The following is an 11,299-nucleotide window of genomic DNA, read 5'->3' as shown; positions in this document are numbered from 1 at the left end:
TGATGGAGTCTATGTTACAGTCATTATATTACAATCATTTCAACTCACAAGTGGTTTATTTGCATTAGTTATCTAAATCAAACCATATTTAGAAAATGAATCAATACAGATAAATTGTCTAATCAATGTGTTATTAGTGTGTGTGTGTGTGTGTGTGTGTGTGTGTGTGTGTGTGTGTGTGTGTGTGTGTGTGTGTGTGTGTGTGTGTGTGTGTGTGTGTGTGTGTGTGTGTGTGTGTGTGTGTGTGCGCGTGAGTGCGTGCGTGCGTGTGCGTGCGTGCGTGCGTGTGTCCTACCCCCCCATACTTTTTACGTTTTGTGCCTGTGACTCGATCAGGCAGTGTCATTGTTTCCACGTGGGAACAGAACATTGGGTTCCAATTATCCCCGTAGAGGGCCAAATCCAATTAACCAACCTGTAAATCAATACCAATAATCTCTGACACACACTCACAGATAGGCCTTTCACACTGCCAAACAGCGTTTCCCCCCACTTCCAATTGTTCTATAATGAACAATATATACTGTGCAATTCAGTTCACAGTGCACTGCCTGGGGCTTTTATATTCCACTGTGCACTGAACAAAAATAATAAAGTAATATAGTGTCTAATAATTATGTGCATACAAATGTGACACGTTGCATGCAATCTAGAGTCAAAAAGCTATACCCATGCAAAACACATCAATCAACCCAATGCCATCCCCAATGCCATCCAAGAAGAAAAAAGCAACATATACAGGTACATGTCATCAACGGTGACATTCACTTTTAGACAGTGAATAGTGTTTTGTTTCTGTGCAGCTGTGTTCACTGTTTCCAGACGACATCAAGGGGAGAGGGTGATGGGCTGCGTGTCTTATATCGCTGCAGGCAGTGGTGGAAAATAACTAAGTAACATATGTACTCAAGTATTGTACATAAGTACAATTCTGAGCTATACTTTCACTTTACTGGAGCATTTATAATTTCCCATACTTTTACTTCTTACTTATACTTACTTATGCTCTTCGCCCCCAATGTGGCATAAGGCATCGATAATGTTCCTCCACCTATCACGGTCTTTGGCAACCAGTTGCGCCGTGCCCCATGAGAGACCCATCTCCAGCAGTTCAGCCTCTACCGTTCTGCGCCTTTTACTTCTACTCCACTATAATTATTTGAAAACCTTACTTACCATTTAGGCTACTTTGTAGATTTTGATTATTATTACAAGCTCACAATGCATTACGATGTGACACATTGTGAGCTTGTAGATCTCCTATTTTTAAACGTTTTTTTTTAGACATGATAATTTATGGTTATGAAACGGGACATTCTGCATAATGAGTACTTTAAGTATATTTGTATGCCAATACTTTTGTACTTTTTTACTCAAGTACATTTTTATGTATACTGGACATTTACAGATGTAACAAAGTGTTTCTATGTTGCAGTATTGATACTTTCACTTAAAGTAAAACACTTTTTCCACCACTGGCTGCAGGATATATCCACTGGTCCTTGACCCTTGGATCGACATGATGGTGACCTGAAGACCCAGGAGACAAGAGAAACGTGGAAAACAATAAACAACGCAATCATAACCCCTAACACTAGACAATGTCAGGTCCTCTGTCCCAAATTGTCTCTTCCCTACAAGAACTGGAATTTACGAGAACGCTCGCCAGGAACTAGGATCGGGGACTAGGATCTGTGGCAAACAGCACCCCTCCTGTCTGAGCTCCACAGGAATGGATGTGCATGCCTCGGGTTAACAGAGTTTATGTAAGACACGTAGCCTACAGACCTCCGGGGAAGAGATACACCATGATGGCTGTAGAAAAGATAACCACAATCTCTTGCTTCAGCAAAACATTTTAGTTTGTACAGTGAGAGGAGACAAGCAGCCCCAAATGACCCAGAGGAAGCAGCTGACCAGGGAGATTATAGGCCGACCTGGAAAACGAAGATGAGGCTAAAGCGCTGTGTAGCTTGCAATTATCAGTTCTTGTCAGTGAGCAACAAGTATAAATTGGCTTGGATGCGCAGGATGGTACCTTTATAGAGAAGGTATAATAAAAGGCCCGGTCATCCCAAATCACGCTCGAAAGGCGGTGAGTCGGCTCCGACATCACATGCGTGGCCACGGCGTGGCCGGTTAAGACACATGTGTGGCAGGTTAAGACTCACGCGTGTCTCTGACATGCATGGCCGGTTAAGACTCACACGTGGCTTCCGCATGTGGTTAGGGTTAGGTTGTGGTAGGATGTCGGAACAAAGTATTGTCGGACTGTTAGTATGTCGGACCAACGATATGCACATCTGAATGCACAATAGTTCCATTAAAAACAGTAGTGTACTAGTTATTGTGTAGTACATGCAATGTGAACTTTGCCATGTTAATGCAGCGCTAGCTGTCATTTTATTATCCTGCCATGAAACGGGTTGTACTTTTTAATAAAATGCATGGATAGGTGAGTTAGAGGTCCATGTATGTGCAGTCGTGGATCCCGTTCCCTGGGGAGAATACACTGACAGGAAATAATACAGAAGCAGCCTGGAGGGATATATTCCCTGACAGTGTTTGTAATGTGTTATTCTTTCTGGTGCATGTCCAACACAGCTCGTATTAGATTAGACATTTATATGACTACTGACTAGCATGTTTTACACCTCAGCATAATGTGCTGAGGTGCAAAACAAGACAGAATCTAATAATAGGTAACAGCAACAACTGGTCTCCTCTTGTCAAATCTTTTTAACAAGTTACAAATGCATGCATGAAGCTGCACAGCACAACAATGCAATGTTCAGTAGCCGAACAGAGATTTGACGTTGCACACACACACATATGGACGCACGCACACACACACACATACTGTATGCATTGCACGCACGCACGCACACATATGCACGCACGCACGCACGCACGCACGCACGCACGCACGCACGCACGCACGCACGCACGCACGCACACACACACACACACACACACACAATATAGTAAGACACCTAAGGGCGAGAAGCGACCTCGCCCTAAAGGGCACGCAACCGCATCGTTGACGGCAGAGTGCTGGGCGAGTGCTGGCGCTTTGGCATGGGGGGTCAGATCAACATGGAATGAATTCTGTACTGGCCATATAAGGTCTTGAGTGTACAGGGTTTGATGAGGTCAGATCAACATTTGGAATGTCAGAACAGGTCAGGTCAGGGTGGTATAGCGTTTTCGCCGGCTGCCGGGCGCGGCTGCACTAATAACTTTGGGGCAGGCCCGTCTAGAGTTTGAATGGACAGGTATCAGTCAAAAGGGAGACATCGAAGAGGAAGGATGGATGGGGACGGATCAACATATGGAATGTCAGAACCTGACATTCCATATGGGCTTCCATATGGGATTAATTGCGACAGCAGATTGCATAAACTATATGACATCAGATGTCATAGTGATGTTACGAGACCTGGGCACCATTAACCATATATGGGGGCTTTCCCATTTATGGGGATTTTGAGTGATACACTGACGTGAATTGCACGTTTTCATAGTAAATGTGTCGCAACAAGGGTCAGGTATTATCATCAACATACCGGTAATCAATAAATCAATAAATGCTTTGACCATACTCAAATAGCCACATGCATACATACAACAGGTGTGCATGTGATGAAAATATGTGCAAGGGGCTATTCTGAGTATGGTCAGATCTACAACAACAAAACCCTTCAAAGCAACTAATGTTTGTTATCATAACATAAGCTGCAATTTTATCAGTTCTAGATTATGGCAATAGTATTTACATCGACTCTGCTCCCTCCTCACCAGCCACTCAATGCAGTCTACCACTCAGCCCTGCGGTTTATAATGGAGATGGGTTTCATACCCATCACTGTATGGAAGGTCGGTTGGCCATCATTGGCTATTAGACAAGAACAGAACTGCACTGTTTTTTTTTATCTACAAAGACTTACTTAGGAAATTGCCTAATTAACTTAACAGCCTAAAGTTTTGCCATCACCATACTCGTTCACAAGATTATTGTCTCCACCAGGCCGAAGGCATGGGGAGAGAGTATGTTATGCACTCTCCGTGTGTGTGTCCGTCCGTCCGTGTGTGTCCGTCCGTCCGTCAGTTACCAGCTAATCTCCGGCACCGTTAACCCGGTCGGTGCCACATTTTGTACGCACACTCCTTGGATGCCAACGATGAACCTCTGTCCCAGAACGGCCTGTTATAGCGCCACCAGGAGGCCGACTTTTGAAAAACACATTTTCTTTATATTACTCCTCCAGATTCTGTCCAAAAATCCCACAAATAGTTACACACTATCTCTATAGTCATGTGTTCAAGACGCATCTGACCGATATTTCATATCCTACTATAAATGCGCCACGTCTCTGTGTGCGTGCGTGCGTACGTACGTGTGTGCGTGTGTGTACGGTTGTAATGCACGTAACTCGAGAACCGTTTGACCCACCGACTTCACATTCGACACACGGTATCGAGTCGGTCAGACCCACGGTTCTCCAGAACCACCACAAAAGGCTCTGGTCAGGCTCTGCCAGTGGGCCTAATGAGGCCAACTCCTTTCACCTGTGCAATTTCCAGCCTCTGCCTCAGCCAATTGAGGCTCAACCAATCATGCTCTGCCAGTGGGCCCAATTGATTGCCACATACACTTTTCAATTTGCAGTCTTCACACACACACAGGCACACAGGCACATACACAGATCTCCATGTGGGACACCGGCTGACAGTTAAAACGGGTGCTATGGCAATGTATATCATTAGGTTCCCAAGTTGCATCGTTCCCAAGTAGGCCGGTGGCCGACTGCGACGGGCACGTACAGGTCTAGTTCCATCCTAATTTCCTAACATTGGCTTTCAAAGTTTGCAGGATTGGCCCGTTTTGAACAAAAAGGCTCAAATCATGAACGCAGCTTACAATTTACATGAAATCTTTCACAGACTTTCCTACTAGGCTGAGGGATATATCCCACCCTTTTCACATTGGCCTGTTATAGCGCCACCAACAGGTGGATTTTAACAAAACCCATTTCTTTACATTACTCATGCTATACACTATCTCTACAGACTACAGTCATGTGATCAATACGGACCTGTCCGCTAATATATCCAGGTGGATTTTTGCAAAACACATTTTGGAGACCTGTGCCCCGAGGGGCACTTTATCTACGGTAGTTTGGTTTTACAATGCCATCTGTTAATTCTTTTCATTATATGACCTCATGTAGAACTGTCTACAATCAGTTCTAAAACTGGAGAACTTAATTTCACTTGATCGCTTTAAAACACTTGTGTTACACACTTAACTGGATGAAACCCACCCGCCATACTATTGAACAGTGGCTACAAAACATGTATGCTATATAAAATGGAATATATGACAACCCAGCTTCCTAATTTCAAAAAGAGATGGCCGTTAGTGGCGGAATATCTGGACGGAGAATCTACAAATGGGTAGAGCTGCCACTTGGATATTCTAACTTAAAACCTCCCATATCACAGTGAAGAGGTCAAGTTCACCACTATCACTCGCAAGGCAATTAACATTATTACTTTTCTATTTATCTTTATCTGTTCTGTATTTTTTGTTTTCTTTCTTTTCTTGTTTCATTATTTCTGAAGATAAGGTGTGTGTGTGTGTGTGTGTGTGTGTGTGTGTGTGTGTGTGTGTGTGTGTGTGTGTGTGTGTGTGTGTGTGTGTGTGTGTGTGTGTGTGTGTATACACACATATATGTACAGTATGTATGTGCTTCTTATTTTGTTTTTACACTTAAAAGAGAGAAAATTAACATGTGTTGTAATATGAAAAGAAATATACAAGTTATTATGAATTATAAACAGTTGTTATGAAGGACCTTGCAAATGTTACACAGCTGTCATGACCTGTAACCTGTAGTCCAGAGGCAGCTACTAATGATAACAAGTCAACAAAGTGGCCGCACACACGTATATAGTGCTAATGTTTATTCAGCAGCAGCTTTCAGCCACTCATTTACCTGTTTAGAAACTGCCCTTCCTCCCAGTGAGATCTGTGTCAAAAGGTGCTCTTTGTGTACGGTGTACCAAAGAGGAGGAGAATAACACCACCCCATCTTCCAACAGCACCGTCTGCATAAAGTCACAAAGATTTAAATATCTTATGCACATGCTGACCAACAACAAGGATACAAAATGCATGGCACTGCAAGAGGTGTAAGAGTATAAAATTATCTTTTGTATTTTATTCATTAGTCATTTAGTTACACTTACATATATACGTAATAAAACAAATACAAAATTGGACATGTTTTTTCAATACTGAGGTTGAGAGAACATTACAATTGCGAAATAAAATATGATAAAACCAACAAAACAAAACTTAGCTTTTGTCTATGGTCCATTTTTAGAACATACATGATTTTCAATAAAATAATAATTTTAATCATCCACTGAGATGTCCACTGATCCAACAATAACCAACATCAATGGACAACATCCCACCAGCCACCATTGGATCTGAATTCGGAAGTACTAGGGCGCCATCATGTGTACAATATGAATTCAACATGGTAGAAAGTAAAGACAAAACAACAGTAAAACAGAAAAATGTCAATGCTACATCGCTTAACCACTCAAACAGACTTACTGCACGAGGGGGGGGGGGGGATCTATGTATGATAAGGACTTTATTTTTAATTTTTACATTAACCACTTGAACCTATTTTCTGCGAAGATGTTTGGTGTACAGGGAAACAGACCAGATCAAGTACAGAACCAAAGGTCAGGTTTACAAAGTATTCAGGGTTTAAGTGCATGGTTGAATGTCTGAATGAAATGTCACACATTTAACATGAATCCAATAGGGTCCCTACTTCATCCATCTCTCAGCTAAGAGGTCCTTGGACTAAAAAACATTGATGACCGGGGGCCTCAAGGGTTTATTCTTGGCCCCTAGTCATCCTCTCATCTATGCAACCTCGTGACAAACACATTCTCCGGGAGGATTTTTAGTGGATACGTGCTTTGAGTATAAAAATATGGAAGCAATGTCTCTGTGAATTTGTGTGTAAATGAATAAAGGACAGCATCATCGGCAGAGTCCAAAAATGACACAGTCCCCTTGTCATAATCCAGCTTCACTTTGACTCGGCAGGGTTTCCTCGCCACTGCCAGGGGCGTCGGTGGGGAGGTCATTGCTCTGAGCTCTCCATCTCGTAAACACAGCGTCCAGAAGCCATTCTCAGGTCGGGCAGAGACCTCCAGGTCCCTCGGGGCGGACGCAGAGGCCACGCCTAGGAGCCAATCATGGTTGTTTCCCGTTTCCACAATCCAGCGGTGACTTCCTGAACCCAGGGCGGTTGTGCCTACCACCTCGGCGCTGACATGGAAGCGCTCTGGATTGTTGGGGAAACAGAGGGGCTGGCTGGAGTAATGGAAGGACGTGAGGTCATCGGACAGGATGAGGCATGGGTGTGCTGTATTTGGGTCCAATGTCAAGGGAGCTAAAGGAGAGGGAGATGGTCAAAGAGCATACTTTAGTTTGCACATACTTGGAAGAGGGGTTTGTGTTATCATGTTACTATTTTAACCAATTTACTGAATACATTACTATAAGTATCACCTCTTAGGCTATACGTGTACTCACTGTACTGAACATGGTCGTGCAGTTTCTCCCAGATTCTATACTTGAGGTTGCATAGATGCTTTGACACGTCGATCAGTGCCCCAGGCATATTATCAGAACCATGTTTCATGCTGTTGCCTCTGTATAATGACAATTCATTCTGCACTGAAATGTTTTTTCCTCAATGACATACAATATCAGATTTTAAGAAGATTAATAGAAAATGACATACCTCTCAAGTGTGGCTTTGAAGTTCTGCAAAAGTAAAGAGACTGTCAAGTTGGAAAGATTGTTTGAACAGTAATTGTGAGGTTTGTGTAACTAGTCCGCAGCGCTAACCTGCATATAGATCATGTCATCGGCTCTCAGCTTCTCCTCTAGGGTTTGGATGGTTTCGGTGAGAGACAGCATCTCTGCCGCAGTCTCTGACATCTTGTCCTTCATTGCTGTGATCTTCTCCTCGGCTTCCATTTTCAGGGCAGCTATTTTGACTGACTCTTCATTGTAGAGAGCTTGGTGGAGTTGCTCAAATTGGTTCTTGATTAATCCCTGTGTTTCCTGTGCCTGGTTCTAAGGGAGTGGGAAGTTATTCAATGCGACTGAGATACATTTTTGCAATTAGCATTTGAATGTATAAGACATGATCTTTAAAAGATACCTTTATGTGACTGAGAATGGCTCCAGAGTTCTCTTGTATTCTACTGATTTGTTTTAGTTGATCTTTCAGGTTATCCAGGGTTGTAGTGAGTTCTTCCTGAAAATAAATGCATGAGATTAACCACATGAACCCTAATAGGTGAAGTTTGAACGTTTGGCAGAATTAGCAGATCTACAATGTCACAACGCATTGCATCGTGACACATTATGAGCTTGCACATCTGTTTGGTATACAGTAGTAGCTAGATGGAAATAGGAGGGCGCAAAGTAAAGACCCCTAGGGGGACCCATGAATATCATTCATGGGTATAGTATAGCCAAGCCTCATCATCATAAGTATATAGTTATAATCAGCACCAATATTCCCAAAGATACTTTCACATACTGTACAGTACGCATACTGTACATATACCTGACAGACTGGATTCCAGCCTTCAGGCCTACACCTTATGGTTTTTCAAGTTCTGAATCTACGGAAGATAGTCTGTGTTAGTTTGTCTGCGTCATATTAGCAACACTCCCAGTCACAATAATCCGACATTACTAACCCCCACCTCTAACCCTAAACGCACGCAGAAGCCACGAGTGAGTCTTAACCGGCCACGTATGTCGGACTAACGGGACTTCGGACTAATGCGTGCCCCCCCACAATGTCACGATGAGCTTCCTTACTTTGCAATCCAGCATTGTCTCTTCTATGGGAGCACAGTCATGGTTCTTGTGCAGTTTAGAAGACTGGCACACCACACAGATGGGCTGCCTGTCCACCAGACAGAAGAGCTTGAACTGCTCCCCGTGGAGGTCACAGACGATGACCTCCTTTCCCACGCTGAGTCTTCTGTTCTTCACGTGGGCCTCGCAGAGGTTCTTCAGAGCCAGGTTGGACGGCGGACAGGACCGCAAGGCTTTCTTCCTGCATACCGGGCACTCACGCACGCTTGAGGCTTCCCAGCAGCGTTTCACACAGCTTCGGCAGAAGCTGTGGCTGCACGTCAGCAAAACGGGGTCCGTGAAGATGTCGTAGCATATTGGACATGAAAGATCCTCTTCTGGTAGAGACATGATGTGATCTACTCCAACTCGGCATGTATACAACAGAGTCACTCCAGAGATTAAAGTCCTCAGGCTTTAACTTTGTTACATTCCTTTGTGAAAGATATGAGAGTGATTTCAGTAATGCACTATTTGTTCTCTATTAGACTAGTCTCTAACTAGCAACTATAATGGGAAAGCTCCGGCCGGCCTTCCATTGTTCTTGACGCGAGTCAATAGTGCTTTCTGTGTCTGCCTTCTGTGGGAGTATATGTCCAAACTAAAGAGCTGTGTGTGAGGCAGCATTGCATGCCCCTGGGAAGCAGGAAGTAAAGCCCTATTGGTTGAGGGCTGAATAACTTAAAACTGGTTAGTAACCTGTTGCATGTTTGGAATATATTGATGCAGGATCTAGATGTCTCTGTATGAATAAACAGCTCAAGGCTGACACCCTAGCCTAAGTGGAGCAATTTAGGGTGTGTTTCTCAGGCTAGCCTGTCAGTCCCAATATTTACTATTTACATTACTTTTTCATGCACACCCCTTCCCACACGCACGCACACACACACACACACACACACACACACACACACACACACACACACACACACACACACACACACACACACACACACACGCAGGCACGCAGGCACGCACGCACACACACACACACACACACGCGCACACACACACACACACACACACACACACACACACACACACACACACACACACACACACACACACACACACACACACACACACACACACACACACACACACACACACACACACACTTGTATTTAAATGACAATGTATTGTTCATATGCAGTGCCCCATCTAAATAAACAAATAAAAAATAAGTAAAGACCTTCCATGTGATTTAAGACTTTTATATGACAGAATACAGATTTTTGCTAGCTGCATATTTTTTCATGCTTTTTGTGTTCTTTTGTATTTTCCATTCTTTACTTCTAATGCTCTTTTATCCCTTGTACTGCAAATGTGAAAGCCTGTATAAACAAGTTTCACCCCACTTTTACCTGTAGCTTGTTGTGACAATATAGCTGTTTGATTGATTGATTGATTGATTGATATTGTCCAGAAAACTGCAATCTCTGTTGCCATCAGGGTGTTGTTATGTTACACGGGGCTGCTTGCAAAACTAGTCTCCATTCTAAATTGCTCATTCTCTCAACATCTTTTAACCACTTATACCCCATATGGTAGGCTACTAGTGTCTTTCCTGTTTTTGTGTGTGTGGAAAAGCTTTCACTGCTGTTTCGGGAAATCTTTCGCTCACAACGCGTCACGCTGCAATGCGCTGTGAGCTTGTCGATCTTCTATTTTTAGGATCCTGGGCTTTAAGTGATTACATCCTCTCTAGGTTGTTTTTGATTCATTCTCCTTTTTTATTTACCTTTTAATGTTTTATACTTTATATTGTCAAGTCAAGCCATATATTATCGTGTATTTATATAGCACATTTTGTTTTTATTTATTTTATATATACAACAATGTAATATATAAAATATAATTTTATTCCACCTTTAGTTTCTTGCCGTACATGTTTGTTTGTATATTGTTGTGTGTCACAGTACTGTATTTGTATTTCTACATGCTGCTCCAAACTATTTTTGTGGGACTAATAAAGTTGTTTGAATTTAGTTTTAAGTTATTTTATTTGTTCTATTTTCACTCTGGATAAAAGCATCTGCTAAAAATGTCTATTGTAAATTGTATGTATATAATATGCATTCTTCTTAATGTATGTATGTGATGATGACTGCTGTACTAATGCGTCTGGCCTAGCTGCTCTGGGCCATGTTGTCCACTGTTTTAAGCCAATTTTGGATAAGACAAATGTTTTATTTTTATTTTTCATATTTCACTAGAGGATAAGCCCCTGGAGTTGCAGAAACTCGTTTTCAAGGGGGTCCTCAGGGCACAACATATACAACAAGAAAGAAATACATAGTAACACAGAACAAACAAATAAGGACA

The 11,299-nt window shown here is 42.6% G+C and overlaps 1 protein-coding gene across 1 annotated transcript; it reads right to left on the bottom strand.

Moving 5' to 3' along the window:
- Window positions 1-6,196: 6,196 nt before the first annotated feature.
- On the bottom strand, window positions 6,197-9,572 carry LOC306936536 (E3 ubiquitin-protein ligase TRIM35). The gene is made up of 6 exons (XM_079520092.1): window positions 8,936-9,572; window positions 8,265-8,360; window positions 7,946-8,176; window positions 7,839-7,861; window positions 7,628-7,746; window positions 6,197-7,484 (listed from the first exon to the last, which is right to left on the bottom strand). The coding sequence occupies exons 1-6, from the start codon at window positions 9,323-9,325 to the stop codon at window positions 6,946-6,948; spliced, it is 1,398 nt and encodes a 465-aa protein (XP_079376218.1). The 5' UTR covers window positions 9,326-9,572; the 3' UTR covers window positions 6,197-6,945.
- Window positions 9,573-11,299: the final 1,727 nt, after the last annotated feature.

This window comes from Electrona antarctica, assembly GCF_951216825.1.
Source record: "Electrona antarctica genome assembly, chromosome: 14".
Classification (NCBI taxonomy): domain Eukaryota; kingdom Metazoa; phylum Chordata; class Actinopteri; order Myctophiformes; family Myctophidae; genus Electrona; species Electrona antarctica.
This window is presented reverse-complemented; position numbering and strand designations above follow the sequence as displayed.